The 18212-nt window shown below is 39.6% G+C and overlaps 2 protein-coding genes and 1 pseudogene across 2 annotated transcripts; 2 read left to right on the top strand and 1 right to left on the bottom strand.

Moving 5' to 3' along the window:
* The first annotated feature begins 518 nt into the window (after window positions 1–518).
* LOC125568102 lies at window positions 519–2471 on the top strand (annotated as a pseudogene).
* A 1435-nt stretch (window positions 2472–3906) lies between these two features.
* LOC116603494 lies at window positions 3907–6467 on the top strand. The gene is made up of 3 exons (XM_032364781.2): window positions 3907–5246; window positions 5722–5920; window positions 6001–6467. The coding sequence occupies exons 1-3, from the start codon at window positions 4333–4335 to the stop codon at window positions 6250–6252; spliced, it is 1365 nt and encodes a 454-aa protein (XP_032220672.2). The 5' UTR covers window positions 3907–4332; the 3' UTR covers window positions 6253–6467.
* A 500-nt stretch (window positions 6468–6967) lies between these two features.
* LOC5519885 (protein arginine N-methyltransferase 1) lies at window positions 6968–17554 on the bottom strand. The gene is made up of 11 exons (XM_001639624.3): window positions 17427–17554; window positions 17180–17354; window positions 16992–17002; window positions 16300–16455; window positions 11896–11959; window positions 11293–11435; window positions 10915–11002; window positions 10131–10246; window positions 9526–9676; window positions 8716–8837; window positions 6968–8048 (listed from the first exon to the last, which is right to left on the bottom strand). The coding sequence occupies exons 1-11, from the start codon at window positions 17457–17459 to the stop codon at window positions 7965–7967; spliced, it is 1143 nt and encodes a 380-aa protein (XP_001639674.1). The 5' UTR covers window positions 17460–17554; the 3' UTR covers window positions 6968–7964.
* Between the last annotated feature and the right edge of the window lie 658 nt (window positions 17555–18212).

Below are 18212 nucleotides of genomic sequence, written 5' to 3'. Positions count from 1 at the left end.
AGCATGCGCCTTTGTGCACTAAACGAGTCCGATTATCCAAATTGCCTTGGATTTACTCGGATTTGAAAAAACTAATGCATCAGCGATATGTCTTTAAAATCAAGGCTATTCGCTCTAAAGACGTAAACGATTGGAAGATATTCAAAAAGTATCGTAATTTCGTAAATCGCCAAATCAAAATTGCCAAGCAAATATATTACGACAATGCTTTTCGCGAAAATGAAGGTAACATTCGGAATACCTGGAAAGTGATCAACGAGCTTACCTCGCGGAAAACGAATAACTCTACTATTCGCCCCATGACAGGTTCTCCAATAGGGTTCTGGATTCCGGATCCTAGTGTGTGGATTCCGGATTCCATGTGGGTTTTTTCTCGTGGATTCCGGATTCCAGCAGCATGGATTCCGGATTCCATATCTCATTTTTTCATGGATTCCGGATTCCATATCTCATTTTTTCATGGATTCCGGATTCCATATCTCATTTTTTCATGGATTCCGGATCCCATATCTCATTTTTTCATGGATTCCGGATTCCGGATTACCTGTCATGGGGCGATACTATAAAGGAGGTAAAACTAGATGATGACCATTCTATTACAGATTCGCCCAGCTTGTCCGAAGCCTTTAATTCGCACTTTGCTACAATCGGACCTAATCTAGCGAATAACATAGCTGCTAGTGGCGATTTGTCTCATCTTAATTTCTTAACTAGAGCAGCAAATAACAATTATTTCAATCTGACCGTTACTAGCCAGTCTAAAGTTTTGGCTCTTCTTCGCAAACTAACTAAAACAAAAGCCACAGGTTTAGACAGAATTCCCGCTCGGATTCTGAGAGAATGCTCCGATCTAATTGCAGCATCTCTTTGTTTAATTTTTAACCGTTCCATTATCTCTGGAATTTTTCCTGACGAATGGAAAAGTGTTGAAGTCACTCCTTCATTCAAAAACGGCCAAAGGTCTGACGTAAACAATTATAGACCCATCTCTGTCACTCCTATTGTGGCGAAGATTTTTGAGAGAATTGTTTATGAACAATTTTACGATTATCTCAGAGAGAACCATTTAATTTCTAGCCTTCAATGAGGTTTTCGGGCATTGCATTCCACTGTCACTGCCCTTCTAAAAGCAACTGACGACTGGGCTTTTAACATTGACAAAGGGAATGTAAACGCAGTGGTCTTTTTAGATCTTAAAAAAGCCTTTGATACTGTAGATCACGGCATTCTTTTGTCCAAATTAAATTTCTACGGGATCTCAGGTATTGCACACGAATGGTTCAAATCCTACTTATTTAATCGTACTCAAAGGTGCTCTGTGAATAATTCTCTCTCGGGTCCCAAATTTCTTACTTGTGGTATTCCCCAGCGGACCATTTTGGGACCATTACTATTTTTGCTTTACATCAATGATCTCCCTAACTGTCTTGTTAATTCTTACCCACACATGTATGCTGACGATACTCATCTGACGTATGCCAGTAATAATGTGGGGAGCATAGAATCAAATTTGAATCAAGATCTCGCTAACGTAAGTGATTGGCTTAAAGCCAACAAACTGACCCTTAATAAATCTAAAACTGAATTTATGTTGATCGGCTCGCGCCAAAGACTAAGTACCTTTGAGAACTCTCCTCGTTTAGTTCTCGATAATTCCCTAATTAAGGAAGTCCCTAATACAAAATCTCTAGGAGTCTGCGTCGATCAGCACCTCTCCTGGAACGCGCACATTACTAATATTTCCGAAAAATCAAGAGATGTCGCCCATTTGTTCCACTCGAAACACTAAGGTACGCCTTTAACGCAATTGTTCAACCCCATTTTGATTACTGCGATGTAGTATGGGGAAATTGTAATAGTACCCTTGCCACAAAACTCCAGAAGCTCCAAAACCGTGCCGCGCGAATTCTGACTTTTTCCAGTTTCGATGCCGACGCTCATCCGCTCATCGAGAGCCTAGGCTGGTCGAAGCTGGTTGATCGACGCAGGGCCCATTTGGCTACTATGGTGTACAAATCTCCTAACGGCCTAGCCCCGGATTACCTTCAATCTAAATTCGAACACCATGTAAGCCACTACCAAATAAGAGATTCTGTAAACAAACTCTCTGTTCCGCAACCCCGCTCCAATTATCTAAAAAACAGTTTCCATTATAGTGGTGCAGTTTTGTGGAACAGCCTTCCTCCATACCTACGTCAAGCAGAATCTCTTAACAGCTTTAAGTCCGGCTGTAAGAATTTCTTTTTATAATGACACGGCATTCATGGAAAGCAGGCAATCATTGTAATATCATAGTTTAGATTATATAGTATATATAGAGTATTTTAAGCCCTGATTGTTTTACCGTGTATAAATAAAGTTACAAGTTACTCACGCTATCAGATCAAGTGTATCTGATGAATCGGTACTTGAGAATGTATTCTTTACAAAGAACAGGCACTTCTTCTATGTTATATCCATGAGTTTTCTCAGGCTGCTTGTTAGGAGACTTGTTTTTTTCCCTTTTAAGCACTTTCGGCGCAGGAAAGTCACTTGCGTGTCACGGGGTGAAGGTCCAACAAATCGTAAACAACCCGCGAAAGTTTGAAAGAAGCGTGTGCTTTCGTACGAACAAAATGGTGACAACAAAGCGTACGTACAAAGCATTGCGCTCATGGCACCTGTAGAAATGTACTAGATTCCCGCAGTTATGGAAGAGAACTGGCAATGGGGGTCCTGTACGATTCTTCCATTTTTCAGGAGAAAAAAAAAAGAAAGGTAGAAAGAAAGAATGAATAAAGCGGTGCAAATACGGAGATTCATTCATTTGTAAAGGCAAATTCTCTCTGTCCTACGCTCAAAGACGCCTTTACTTGAAAATTCGTTTTTCATCCTTTGAATCCTCCAACAGACTATAAGGTAGATACAAAATACTTTTCTTGATTATGGATACATTGTGCAGGCCTAAACTTTGAGTAACTTGTCGTTTTCCTCCGTATAAGTGACGATATGCTGCTTTTGTTTTTAAACTTGAATTTGTCGCGCGCGTTGTAAAATCATTTCGGCGGGAAGACGATGAATCTAGATAAATTTTAGCAAAACTACCGTTTTAATGTGAAGCTCGATAACTTCGGGTGCAAAAAGCACGTTTTTTGTGGTAATTTCACAAATCGACTCATTATTCCGAGTTTTAGCGTTGAATACTGTCCATTAGTATATAAAACTCGGGAACCTCCGAAAGAACAAGCGATTCGTTGGTTGAGAAACTCGGGGACACTTGCGTGTCGCGGGGTCAAGGGTCAGGCTGCAAGATGAACAACAGAGCTAAGCACGGACCGTGCATCGAGAGCCATAAGTGCTTGTTTTGCAGTGCAAGGATATTTGACACCGTGGCGTGATCTTTTAAACATGTCCGCATTTATCTCTTGTTTCAGTACTTGAGAATGTATTCTTTACCCAGAATAGGCTTTGCTATTATAATATCATACCCATAAGCTTTTAAAGGCTGCTTGTTCTGAGATTTGTTTTTCTTTTTAAAACACTTGAGCAGCGCTTGCTTTTTGTGTTTAGTTTGATTTTAACGAAAAAAAGGTTGTTTACACGGCAAGATAAGTCTCAAGTAAAGCACTTGACTCAGAAAAGAACTTTACTCACAACCATAGTGAGAAGCATGTCAACTTCCCGTTTTCTAGAACAGCTAATACAAAAAAGTAGCTAATATACGACATTCAAAATAATACCAAAACATAATAGCCTGGCGTGAGTATTGACACGGAGGCCTTTTGACAAGTTGATAAACAGGTTTCGCTTTCTAAGCATTGTTTAAACCCCCTGCCCTTCCCCCACCCCCACCCACCCATCCCCACCCCGGTGGGTCGGCTACTGGCAATCAGCTATCATGCTAACGAGTCCTAATAGGTCGAAGCAGCAGTCCATGGTTGCCGAATTGCACGGGTGATAGACTGCGCTAGCGTCCCGTCTTGGCCAATGTGTGTATGCTAGTGATGCTGTTAAGGTCCACATTTATCAAATCTTTTAGACTTTAAGCAAATGCCATTCAGCGCGCGGAAGATGTGCGCACGCACATCTGCCTTGCAGCACCTATGACGATAGCTTGTTGCCTAGCGATCTAGAGGACCTGCGCAAAAAGGGTCAATCCTTTTAAGGTACTCAAATTGTACTCAAAACATGTGTAATTCTCGCTGATTTTAACGAGTTATTTTTGGAGGGAAGTGAGTCCTCTCGTAAGTTTATTAACTGCTTGTGTTGTTTGAACTAGCTCACGGTGCGATTCTCGTTTTGTTATTAGATTGTCCATTTCGATATAAATCATTATTTTAAGAAAAGCTTGAAATGCATAAATCGCAGGGAAAGTCGACAGTCAAGAAGGCTGTTGCCTTCTTTATACCCGTAGATAAAGGCACCCGCTTGACCCGTGATAGAAGAAACACAAAAGAAGGGCCCTGTGTAAGTAAAATACGGTATCGCAACTGTTCATCAAAGGAGGTGATTGCCGCTTCTCGCCGAGAACATCCCTCACAGGGCCGGAGATCAACTTATGAAAAGAGGGATAGAAATATAAGAAGTGAGAATGGACGACTTTTAAAGGTTAAATCTGTAGAACTTGACATAGAGGGAGGAGCGGATTACAAGATTGAACGCCCCAAAGTGGACAAGAGAGTGAAAAGCGCAGAGCACTTAAGTCGCAAAGGTAAAGAAAAAGTCACAGCAGGATGTATCCCGAGTGTTGCAGGTGAGACGTTGAGTAAGAAGAGGGAAGCAACAGACCCGACGTATTTCCACTATAAGCAGTCTAGAAACACCGAGAACAGTGCGCATATAATGAACAACTTGAATACACAGCGCATTAAAGACATCGGCACACAAAACAAGCAAAATATGTCGGGGAGAGCAGCGACGGTGAAAAAGGAAATATCTAAGAAAACTGAGCAAGTCAGGTGGTCATGCGGAATAGCAGCGCAAATGGGGAAGGACTCAATGGGCGTCATCAAAAACATAAGCACCACAGGAAATGATTTATCCAAGTCTAAGGCAATGCGTTCGAAAGGTGGACCAGATTCAAAGGCCCCGAGTAAAAAAGCAACTGTAAGGCCATCAACTGCTGGTAGCGTCCCACGCCGTAGGCGACCTGGGGGGAATCTCAGACACAAGCGGGACGTGGTGGGGGAGGTAGGAAGTCGTCTCGGATCTGTTGATGACAAAAGCGCCGTGAGGAGGGTTTCAAACTTCCGTGGAATGACAAGCAGGTAAAAGATCACGCTACTCTCTTAGTTGCAGCTTTCACTTGTCTTATATGGTGTAAACCAAAGATTTTGTTGACAAAAACAAGTTGTAAAGACTTGTTCTTTTTGGCATCGATGGCGTACACCACCAAAATAAGGCAAAAAAGTAAAATACTGTAATTTCTCTTATGGCAGAAAAAACCTAGATCAAGATTTTTTGCACTAATCTAAATGTTATCTTTCCCATCCCATCCCCCCCCATCCCCCCCGTCCACCACAACCAGTTTTAAAAACAAATATATATAAAAGGAAATGACCAGCAGGGGCGGGATTCTGTACCTCTTAATATTGTCTCTGTATCGTGCTCCTTTCAAGGACGGCTACAGTTAGTGGTTATTCATAGTTACACACACGATTATTCACTACGAAAAGCGGTCTACAACGCTGCTGACAGACAAACGAAAGCTCCATTATATCCACATTATGCTCTCTTTTGCAGTTCAAGATTAACCAAGTTTCTCGAGCACCCTTGCGAGGACACGGAATCCGTAATCAGTTCTTCTAGCGCATGCTCAGTCGCACCTTGGGAGCGCCCGTACCAAGCCCCCCGTACGTGCGTGCGCATTACGCCACTCATACCGGAAGTAGAAAGCGAGCCTGACATACCTTTCAGCAAGTGGGATTTGCAGGGGACTACGGTAAATATCATCGCACTCATTTAATGCTGTTCGTTTAGTTTTACATTATATTGGCTGACTGACTGACTCGTATTTACTAGTTTCCTAAACGTATCTACATCCGGGAAACCGTCAATGGCGGCATAGTGGACGAGATTGTTGATGTAAGAGACGAGAAGGACTGGGCTATACTCACATACATGAGCCCGCTACGGCCTGCTGACCTGCGGTCTGGCCTTAAACGCAACATTAATTTTAAGGATTTGAAAGACTTTGAAGTATATTGCTACATGTGTCCGTGGAAACGGGACAAGAAGACATCATCGGCTAGCAGTAAGACAAGTAAAACCTGAACAGCTTTTATATCAAACTGAAACAATGTTGCATAGAAATGTTTCTCAATTAAGATTATAAATTAAATTATAAATATGCTGTTTAAAAGGGTACAGCACGTACCCAAACCTTTAGCACGGCAACAAATAAAGCCTCGGTTAACGAAGCACATGGGAAAATGACCTTAAAAATAGGAGGTATAAAGCTGGCTTTAAATAAAAACTTATCAATGAAAGCGGCATGTACTCGGAACCACAGCCCTCACTCCCCTCCCCTTTACTCAACAAAAACACCACTTGAATACTGTGAATCATAATTTCATTCAATTCGCAACGACATTCTTAAACTACAACACGGGTCTTCTTACTCTTCCTTTACCTGTTTATCTTTTATATCCATATGAGCGCAATTTAAATAAAAGTTATATTTTAGAAGCAACGCCCCACCCACCCCCCCAAAAAAAACGGAAAATTTTCGAATCATAACGGTATAGGGGATAATTTCTTCCCTCCTAGCAGACATCGGTAACAAAAAAAATAATGAACTTCCTCCTTCCCAGAGGCCCTTGCAAGCCGGTCTCCAATATCCCTCTCTTCCTTCCTATTTTAGCGACAAGTTACACAGGACGAGTCACGCAGGACAAGTGGTCACGCTATCATCGCGAATGTGCAATACACAATCATTTAAGCCGTACAAGCGCATCCCTAAAACTAATATTAACCACAGTTAGGGGCGTTGAATAAAAGAGAATTTTATTCTTGGGTCTTTATTTTTGTGGTACGATTTCGAGGTACATCTTTGTTCTACTGTAACAGTAAATGCGTGGAATTGAGAAATCCATACTCTGTATATTACACCCAGCTTTATAAACCCTAACTAAATATAAATTACATGCTTTCTTACAAACTTCAGGCTTGTTGGCTGGTGAATTGCGATTTGTTGATAACTCGTGGGCATAGATTTCTATTGCTAGCAATCTCATATCCCTCAACCTCTCATCTTCAGAGAAAAAAAATCAGCAAAAAACGATTCAGCATAAACTTACGGAATTACACGTAAAGCCGACCTACAGGACTAAGACAGCATGGGCAGCTACTAACCCTTACCCTCAAGAGAAACATAAACAGTCCAAGTTGACAAAATTGAAGATTAGTCTATAGGGAACCCGAAGTCAATCTGAGTTAAGCGGGGAGTTATTAGGATTCGACTGTGGTTGCGTATTCGTGGAATGAAATCCAGACAAAACATACTGAGGATCGTAAGCTAATTTCTGAAAGCATGAAAATACGGAGGGAAATTTAAGAATTAAAAGGGCCACCTAAACTAACCATAATGCATTGCCGTAGGACTTTATTTTCATAGCCTGATTTTATGACGACCTACGCGTTTTAAAATCAGGCTAAGTATTATTTTCGATGACAAAACAATTCAAGACATTTTTAGATATTCTACATCTGGCAAAGGTGGCTAAAAATCACGACATCAAAACTAATCTTAAAATGTATAAAACAATGTACTGCATTTAGGGGTGGCCCCTTTGTGTAACTTACAGTTTGGCGGCAATATGAATTGAAATAACATAACTGATAGTGAAAGTGTTTGATGAATAGGGTACCCTAGGGAGAAACTGTTGCTTTTACATTTTAAACTAAAAATAAAGCCAATGATGGCTAAGACAAGGTGGTTTGTTCTTTGCTATGTGCAGGCTTTAGGGAGCGAGAGGCCACCGCCTCTAGCGCATTCTGTACTTTTGCTCTTTGTCATAGTTTGATAACTCTCCCTCAAACTGAATTCCAATGTTAAAGTCTATGTCCCGCTGAAAAAAAAAAAAAGATAATCAGTATGGTGTCCACGATCGATGCTGATTAGATGTACTAGATGTATTACATGCAACTTTTTCAATCTATATATAGTTTTTTTGAGCTACTGTCTGTGTTAGCAGCGATTGCTGTTGTTGTAATAATAATAAGTTAATAATTTTAATATTTCTATAGCGCATTTTCCATATGCCCAAATGCACTTTACAATTTCAAAAAATAAACTACATATAAATAAATATTATACCATATAAAAGAAATACACCCAAAGACAATAAAAGTTAAACTATAAATATATAAGAGATTATGACTAAATATGAGCATTAAAAGTGAAACTATAAATATATAAGAGATTATGACTAAATATGAGCAATGTTAAAAAGATGCTTGAACTCGGGGACTGATGTGCAGTTTTTAATATCATAGGTAATCCATAGGCTAGGCGTGCACACCGAGAAGGCTCTCAGATCGTAAGAATTGAGTTTATGTGCCAGCTTCACCAATAAAAGTTGACTCGCGGATCTAAGTGCTTTCTTTGGTTGATAGTTTCATTTATCATGCACGTGTTAGTCCTGTCATCATTCTGTTGTTACTGGTAACTCAATATTGCTCAGTCCCCCTCGTTGAACTCTGATACAAAATAATACAATATGCCAATATGCTTACATTATTTCTTGCATTAGGCTCCATGTGTATTGAGCCAGTGATTTCTTCCCCGTATTTGACTGTAAGGTAGTCCTCTAGGTAGAACACTGTCTGTTTCCAGTGAGTGTATGGGCAATCTGGGGCTGAAAACAAGAATGATGCTCAACAAAAAGAAAACCTTATACCATGCAAAGGACAGCTAAATAATGAACCTGAAATAAGGCTTTAATTTCAGCAACCTCAACAGTAGTATGCCAGCCACATAGAAAAAAATTAAAATTTTTTGATTGGAATTTTATATCTATTATTCTCATGGAAACAAAAACTCAACAATGAATCTTAATAAATAAATAAATAAATATAGCATTTGTATAGCGCTTATACAAACCATGTTCTAAGAGCTTCACATTTCAAATCCTTCTAGTAAGCTCACAAGTCAAATTCAGGGCCGAGAAACAGAAAGATACTATCCATGTCTCGCCTGGGAATTGAACCGGTTCCCGCAGAGGTGAGAGGCCTTATACATTGACGCGCTAACACACTGGGCCACCCGTGAATGTTGCAAATAACAATGACAAAGGCATGATCAGAAACATGATTCTTCATATTTTACCTTCAGCTCTCGGGTGCATTCAAACGATTGGCTGAGGGGGGCAAGGGGTTACGCAGTCATAGGTATCATATGGAGAAAGCATAGTATTTGAAGATTCTTTGATAAAAGATTACCCAAATTTTGGGGGCCAGGGGGGTGTGCACCCTGCGCACCCCCCTGGGTACGTGCCTAGCTTTGATGTGCTATGTACTGTAGATGTTGCATTTGTCTTATCATACCTGTTGAAAACCCAGTCCTTTTATGGCAGTGAGTAAACTCAATTGTGAAGAATGACACAAGTGCATGAACATAGTCATTTCTGTGGCAGTACAGACGGAATGGTGCAGTGAAGTTTAGATCCTCTTTCTTGACTGTTTGGATGTCAACTTCCTGTTAGACAAAACAATCAATTGGCATATAACCATTTTCTCATAGGTGATTTGACAGGCCTTTGAGAGGGTAGATTTTTCAATTATTTATCCCATCATTTTCTCTTGCATACTGTACATGTAGGTACATGTACATGTTATGGCTTGTCGTAGCTAGCAGTGGTACTTATTTTTCTTTCGTTTGAGCCAGTTAAATAGGAAAATTCTTATGACCCCAGCCCCTTGTTCTGGGCCCTAAATCATATCTTGCTCCAGGGCCATAGCAGGAGGTTACCTCCCTCCCCCAATATTTCCCAAAATTATAAGAGTATTGAGGGCGTGGCTGTGCCCTCAATACTTTCAAAATGTTTCTGTATTGTGCTCCTATATTCTAATATTTCTAGGCCTGTTATAGCCTTGACCTAATACCCCTGCCTGATAAGTGCCCTGCTATGAAAAGACATATGGATACCCACCTTAACCATACAAGAGTTAGTGACAACTTGTTTGGGGTCCACAACATCAACAAGAGGCTCACTAAGAGCAACCTTTCTGATTGAGCTCATGTCAAAGCCATACACTCTGTCCCACCCTACGAATTAAACAAGGTTAGAATTACCAATTTCGTGCATGCATGGCTGCAAAGCAATCTTCTCAAACAAATGATCTTCCTTACAATCCAGACTCTACAAGACTTGCAAGGGTCATCAATTTCTTTTGCTTGAAAGAAGCAATCTATTTATGTCTTGTAGAAAATCATGGTGCAAGAGCAGTAAAATAATTATCCAAAGTTTTAAAGCAAGATTATTGACGTAGCCATGTACCTGCGAATCAATGTATCGTAACCTGCAGTGGTTCCTGGGTAACACATAAATGGCTTAATCCTGGTCTCTCAACAATGCGTGAGCTTATTTTTATATTTATTTGATACTCATGAGCACTGTGGATTACGACACATGGATTCCCAAGTGCAACTGTATTTGGAATATGTGTATATTAACAACTAAGCTCATCCATTTTTAACTGTACCACATACCATGAACTTATAAATGCTCCCTATCTGATAAACACCTCCTATCTATTAAACGCCCCCCCCCTCAGAATGTCGAAATTAATTAAAGGCCCCAGGCGTTTATTAGATCATTTATGGTACAGTAAAAAGGCACATGCATGTGTATATGTACATGTGCTGTATCTTATCTGGAACTCATTCTAGCAGCAATCCTACAGCATGCCAACACATCCTTCAAGCTTACTCACAGTAAATTTTCTCCTCTTTGTATTGTCTATCTTCAATGGCACAAACATATAGCTTCGCTTTGTCAGGGAACAGCATTCCATCTGGTTTCTTTAAAAAAAATCATCAAGAGATGAGCCCTTAGCTAACTTAGCAGAGTTACCCCAGGGAAACATGTTTCTACAGGCCAAATCCAAGGCAAGCAAATCAAGATGCCACAGCTGACTTGGTTCATTTACACTGAACATGGCTCATGGAGAATATCATACACTAATTTAGCTTTAGCTACATTTCTTACAACAGAGCTTCTCAAGGAAATCATAAGAAGACAGAATGAATGAGGGTATAAGGAATGGAATAGCAAATTAAAAGAAACAAATTAAGTGATGAATCAATCTTACCAGCCATTTGTCCCTGGCATATAGTACAGTGTCCAACATGGACTCATAGAACAAGCAGTACCCCATCCACTCGCTGATGATGATGTCAACCTTCTCAACGGGCAGCTCCACGTCCTCAACTTTCCCCTTGATTAAAGTTATAACTGTGGACAAATTCACAGAACACATTTTTTACATGTTCAACCCTCTTCGATTTCCCCTTTATAAGAATTATGACTGTGGACAAATTCACAGAACACATTTGTTACATGCTCAACCCTCTTCAACTTTCCCCTTGATAGTGGTGAATAGACAAATTCACAGAACATACTGTACAGTATTTAAAACATGGTCAACCCTCTTCAACATTCCACTTCATAGACAAGTTAACAAATTACATTTGTTTACATGCTAGATGGGCATCCTGGACCCTTCATCCGAAAAACTTTGCAGTCCCTGCCCTCATGTTTAGTCCCCATCTTCCCCATAATTATTACTTTGATGATAATAATGTATTGTATTTATATTGCACAATGATTGATAAAAAATCGACTGTGCATCATGCCCAATTTGCTTTGATGCACACCAAAATGGCTATGGGTTTCTATTCCACTGTGCACTTACCTGAATCAAAGTTGTTATCTTTGATGATTGTCTTGGAGTAGTCCACAATGGATGACATTTCAATCTGCAGAATGAAAAAGATATTAAATTTCCAGCTTTATAATGATACCCTACAAACTAAAGTAGCTTTAATGACAACTGAAAAGTAAAAAAATTAAGGTACTTCCAGATGCTATTTTCCAGAAATTGTTTACCAAGTTTGAGCTGTGACATCTTCTACCCAAAAACTTGAATTCCTATGAAACTTCAGGATAAGTTACTACTGAAATCACTAAACGGTTAGCACCCAAAAAATATTGATCGATACTTTTGAATTTCTGGTGAGCTCACATGATCATTTGGAGCGCCTCAGAACGTTATGTGACATTGGCTTCTTTCTTTTGCGGCATTCTCGATCACGGCGTTCCAAGTGAAGGTATTCTATGGAACAGAGTTCCGTAAATGCAGTACGTTTTTTGTCTCTATCGAAAGTATGACATTCTTTATGTTTGCCAGTAGAGTTAAAGATGTGAGAAACACTTTTCAACATGTGAGTCTGGATCAAATTTGTATTTGTTATCTAGACGATGAAGATTGTTACGTAAACTTATTATGATTGTTACGAAGAGGGCGTTATTCACGAACTATTTTGTTGCGCAAGGGATGTGCCTGGAACAACCACTAAAAGAATTAGTGTACAAGCCAAGGTTTGGCACTCGCCAGCTCCAGTATCAAAGACGAAACCACCAATGCTTGAAGAAAATTCGCCCTACACCGAGGCAGCCACTCATTCCAATAACTTCACTCACTGCCTCGACGATGCAGAAAAAAAGAAAAGGGATTCCGGGTGTTATGTATCACCTGTTGAAAACCTTGTTTGTGCAAAAGAAGAACAAATTGCCAAACAACAATCTGAAATAGAAATGAAAAATTCTGAAATAACTTCCCTCGAGGATTCATTCCAGGAAACACCCATTGACACGACAAGATCTGCCTGACCCATTTGCGAGATGGACACACGCAACCAAATAGTTCCTCAACGTTCTTCAGTACAGCGTGCCTATGTGGCGGTTTGAAACGGCACCCAGAAGAAAAAAAACAAATAAATTCTCCTGCTGCTTAAAACAAAACTGAAAAGACTGAAGGAGAAATTGGCGAGTTTGCAAGAAAAAATTAACTCGCGCAAACATTCGTTTTCTCAACGTATATCCACGCAGCTCATCAACAGCGACAAAGGGAAGTACATTTCATATGCGAACAATCGCAAAATTTTGAAGTGGATGGCGACCAACACTAATGCCAAAAAGGTTGAAAAGCTTGGGAAACACTCAAATGCAGATGACGATCTCCAAGAACTAATAAGACAACACAACGAGTCAGAAAATGCGCTCTCGTCTGTGGCTACTACTAAGAGTTCTAAAATTGTGAAAGAGTTATGGGCCAAAAAGACGTTTCCGGGAACTGGTCCTATAACCCTACCTACCCCATATCAAAGCTATTCAGTACCTGTACCCCAAACAGCAGAAAAGGAATACTACCAAATAAACTTAGCTTTGCGAGAGATTGAGAGAGAAAACTTTAACTGCAGTCCCGCCAATGGCAATCACATGTGCTTGTATGATCGTCAATGCTTCACATACAAGGCCGAATGGGGCAGTTTATTCGGTTTATTCAGTTTATTCCTGTACTACATATCCAGAATTAAGATTCTCTCCTCAAAATTCTACGGTTGCTGAACCTGTGTCAGGCAACATCGCTACTGGGTCTTCGGAAGCAAACTCTGCTATATGTCTTTTGGCAAGCGCAGCCAATTTGCTAGCACCAAACAGTTCACCAGAACTTGATTTCATTAGACAACTCATGCACATCAAAATGTAACTCTACAATAAGATCCAGTGCTATTTACACATTTCAAACACCTTGAAAGAGCTGTAATATTACAGCAGGGGTGTGTGCAGGGTGCGCGCTCGCCCCTTGGTGGCCAAAAAGTGGGACATTTCTTATTTAAGAATCTTCAAATACTATGGTTTTCCCATAATACCTGCCCCCCCCCCCCCTCGGCCAATCCTGGTAACCCACCTGTAAATAAAACTTCATATGCTAAGAGGTAACAATTAAAGTAAGTAAAATTAGTACTTACTCAAAAAATTAAGCTTACTTTAATACTTAATTTTAGTAAAATAGAACAAATGGAAAAAAAAAGGTAAAAGCAGCCGTCAGTGTCATGATACTAAAGTTATAAAGATATATTATCTGAAAATTAAAATTAAAAATGGTTGGAAAATTCATTCAGCATACAGCAAAGGCAGTAATTGTCTCTCTTATGTACATAAGAGAGAGACTAAACTCTTTCGTCTTATGGCCTCCATTTTGTTTTATGATGGTCATTTCTGAAGAAGTTTATTCGGAAGTTCCCAACAATGAGGTTGGGTATGACTGCTTGGAGGCCGCAAAAGGGATCTAGCGTACCCACAAAGTTGATATAGCTTTGGCAATATGTGATGTTATCAGGGGTGAATATTTCAAGTCATTTTCCCTTCAGGTAGTACCGCTTTACTGGTAGCAGCAATCAGCGCTCTTGCAGTGGAATGTCCATCAATGTTCTCTTTTATCTCCTTGCCAGGGATATATTGGTGTACGACATCTCGACCTCCGCTTAAAATGTCATCTATTATGAGTGCTCTCAGGTCTTTCCCAGTTAATTTTCCTTGGCTAAACGTTCTCCCATAGGCATTCATTTCAAAACTGATCATGAAAGTGGAAGCGTTTCGCCCTCGAGTTATATTTCAATGTCATGTGACGTTTTGGGATGGTCCAAATGCCAGTAGAACTTTTCAACCCGCATTAGAAGAGATTTTGTTTAAAGATGATGTTACATGCGTAGTTTACAGCATCGTTTTTTCATGCAACAAATGACGCCACATTTTTCGGGGTACATGTTACACGGTTCGTTTTGCAACATCGTTTGCAACAAAATCTAGAGCCCGGCTCCACGCGGCCAGAGTTTGTTGACAAGACCTCATTTGCATGCTCAAAACATGATGGATTGTGGGATTTGTTGCACAAAAAAGCGACGATGTGATGTTACATGGATCTATTTTTTCATAATTCGTCATTTTTTGTTGCAAGATTTTGATCCTGATTCAAAATCCTGCAACATGTTGCAAAACAAAATGTTGCGTAAGTAACAAGGCGGAAGACCATGTTACACAGCAATCGTTTTTTGGTGTATCATGTTGCAAGAAAAAACGATGTCGCAAAACGACGCGTGTAACATCACCTTAATGTCTCACTCTTGGTGAGATTTTAATCTTGCAGTATCCACACTTGTCTTAAAATTTAGTACAGAAATATTTAAATGCCAGTAAAATAGCAGGGAGCAACTTTGCTACAAATCTGATGTGATACATCTTTAGGTGATTAAAGCGAGATTTTTCACTGAAATCTTTTGGGACTTGCGTCTTTGTAATCTGTTGTGTCACCATGTTTGTGAGCACAGAAAACTGAAACAGCGGTAATAAGTCTTATTTTTTGCTCTATATGGGCCTTTATACCTTATATGGTCGGGCTACAGCATGCTTTGTTTGGCAGGAAACTGACTTGAGGTGTGAATGGATGGTTGCTCAGTTCTTAGAATGAGACATGTATGTATCAAGTGACATAAGACCCCTTATTACATAGGATTGTTGTTGTGCAATTCGCTTCAACAGTTTGTGGTATGTTGGCTGAATTACGATTAGGCTTTGAGCTACGCAAACTGAAAAGCAATCTATGTTTTAAAGCCTTAACCTCTGAGCTTTCTAGCGGGAAGATGCAGGTTTTGATCGTTTATTTCTGAGAGTGGTGAAGTTGAAAGGTCTGTGAAAGGCTTCAAACGAACCCATAAAAGCAAAAATCCTCCTTTGGTTTGATTGCTATACTTGTAGAAGCTTGAGTGTAACTTAAGCAAGAATGTGAATGATGATAAATTTGCATATGAACTTAAAGTAATTTGATGTTTGCCAGACATGACATAGTGTGAACTAGGTGTTACTCCCAATCCCTATTGTGCTTTGCTCAATGTTTGGAAGCTAACATTTCATGAATTAGGGTGAAAAAAAAGTGATTTTGAATTCACTTTTTGGAGGATAACAATATGGCAGAATTTCTTGAAAACCAGTGACGACAAATGTTTTAATGCGGTCTTTGATATGGTTTAACTTTTAGGCGAGTTCCAGCAACAAAATTAACCTCCAGTATTACCTTAAGGAGTTGAACTGCCAATAATGAAGTGTTATCCATGTGTTGAGCATACACACATCAGATTTGTCCGAGTCTTATGTACTTCTCAAAGCTGTTACATATATACTACGTATGCCCCATATATGACAACACAATATTATCTTACAGTTGTCATCTTGTGGTACCAAGACAAAGTTTACTTACAGCATAGACATGCTTGGCTCCAGCTTTGGCAGCAAACATGGACAAGATCCCTGTACCACATCCAACATCCAGCACAATCTTGTCCCGGAAAAGGTGCTTGTTGTGGTACATTGAATTACGGTAAGTCAGGGTACGGACTTCATCTTTTAACATTTCCTAGGAAGGGAATGGTATGTTGGATAAATATCTGAAGGCAAAGATAAGTAAATTTATACACTTCAAAGAGTGGTTTGTGGTCAGGTTCATTTTAAGGATATTTGGTAACATCTTTGGTATGATGAGTACGAAGCCATCTAAGCCCCTCAGAGAGGGAGATGTTTTTATTAGCCAAGGCAAAACCTCTTTTGTGCACTAGATGCTTCTCGACAGTTTGGACAATATTCAAGATCACAATCATTTTTATGTAATATAAGAATATCACAAGAGATGATAGAAAGGTAACAAAGACATTGCATTTTTTTATTTATTTTATATGATTATTTTTCTGAAGATAAAAAAATACCATATACGGAATAAACCTAATAATAGATTTCCTTTTAATATTTCCCCCTTTCTTAATTATATACTAAACTATGATAAGGCCATGGAATATGAATAGGAAAAAAATAAAAAGTGATCATCCTCTCAGATAAGCTGTATATATATTTAAGTTTATATAGAACATAAGTAACTCATCACGATTTCACACTCACCTCGTGAATTCCTAGAGATGGCAAATCGTTCGCAGACCACCGGAGAGGGAAAAAATTCAGTAGAATAATTTAGGAAGTTTACAAAAGACTTGACTATTATTTTACTAAACTGTTCAATGAGAATGTCAGAGATCGTTTACTTTAAGCAAGATCAAGACACGCGTAAAATACAATAGTGAAAGCCCTACCGAAGTGAGCATAAGAATCGAAGTAATAATCGGCGCTGGTCATTTCAGAAGCACCCGGTTTGGGTTTATCTTTGGCACCATTTGAAGAGTTGTGGTTCACTTCGCCATTGACCGGGGTTACAGCGGCTACTGCGTCTGATTTTGCTGTATCGACCTCCATATCTGAGCTTGGATCCTGTAAAAAGGGAGATCGATGTGTTAAGGACGTGGCAGTGTGTGTAGTTATTGAGTTGTGTTCGTAACAAACCTGTAGTTTGGCAATTTTAGGCTTGCTCTCCATCGTCTTCTTTCCCCCACGTGCCGTATGTCATTTCAACATATTTGAGCCCGCGGGCAAACCACACGCACAAACGGAGTCTCGAGTATGCTACGATCACGAATCGATGACTAATTCACAACACAGGTAGCCCATTGTTAAATCCAGATTTTCTCAGGGCGGTGGTACACTATAGAGATTGTGTGAAATTTAAACAAGCACTTAATTCGTTACCTGCTAAAAATATTTTTTTGTTATATACTTTAGACCTACGCGCCTGCTTATCCATGGAGTCTTTCAGTAACAATTTCGCCAATTACACGGAAAATTTCTTATATTTTTTCCGCATTAAATTTTGTCCATGAGATGACGAATATTATGGTGTATAAAGAGTACATACCAAGGAAAAATAGGGGAAATTTGTTTTCTGCAATGCAAGCAACAAAAAACTTCGATGATTTTAGAGATGACGAATCCCGTGGTACTTTCTCTGATTTACTAAAGCTAACAACCAATCAGAAATCGAGATTACGCGCAATTTTTGTAGAAATATTGATGGTCTAGTGGCTAGCCTTAATCAATATCTTTTTCTTTCACTTTTGGGCGAAGGTCGCCTGTCGCGTATGGTCGTACAAAGGTGTCGAGGTCCAATCTAACCTGTGTTTATTGTGGTTTCTGCGGTAAAACCTTATCGCGGCGAGAGACCATAGGTGAACGCACAAGAGCTTTACAAAGAACGATGTGTATTCACGATTAGGAGACCTCATACTCCACCTC

This window comes from Nematostella vectensis, chromosome 6, assembly GCF_932526225.1.
Source record: "Nematostella vectensis chromosome 6, jaNemVect1.1, whole genome shotgun sequence".
Taxonomy (NCBI): Eukaryota; Metazoa; Cnidaria; class Anthozoa; order Actiniaria; family Edwardsiidae; genus Nematostella; species Nematostella vectensis.
This window is presented reverse-complemented; position numbering and strand designations above follow the sequence as displayed.

What these genes read in the sequence shown, in the direction of transcription:
- LOC116603494 (XM_032364781.2), top strand. Translation starts at nt 4,333, where the DNA reads ATGCATAAATCGCAGGGAAAGTCGACAGTCAAGAAGGCTGTTGCCTTC. An exon ending in TTCCGTGGAATGACAAGCAG is followed by an intron (nt 5,247 to 5,721) that starts GTAAAAGATCAC and finishes TCTCTTTTGCAG; the next exon opens with TTCAAGATTAACCAAGTTTC. An exon ending in GGGATTTGCAGGGGACTACG is followed by an intron (nt 5,921 to 6,000) that starts GTAAATATCATC and finishes CGTATTTACTAG; the next exon opens with TTTCCTAAACGTATCTACAT.
- LOC5519885 (XM_001639624.3), bottom strand. Translation starts at nt 17,459, where the DNA reads ATGGAGAGCAAGCCTAAAATTGCCAAACTACAG. An exon ending in ATGCCAGGGACAAATGGCTG is followed by an intron (nt 11,003 to 11,292) that starts GTAAGATTGATT and finishes TTTTTTTTAAAG; the next exon opens with AAACCAGATGGAATGCTGTT. An exon ending in CAAAGAGGAGAAAATTTACT is followed by an intron (nt 10,247 to 10,914) that starts GTGAGTAAGCTT and finishes TTTAATTCGTAG; the next exon opens with GGTGGGACAGAGTGTATGGC.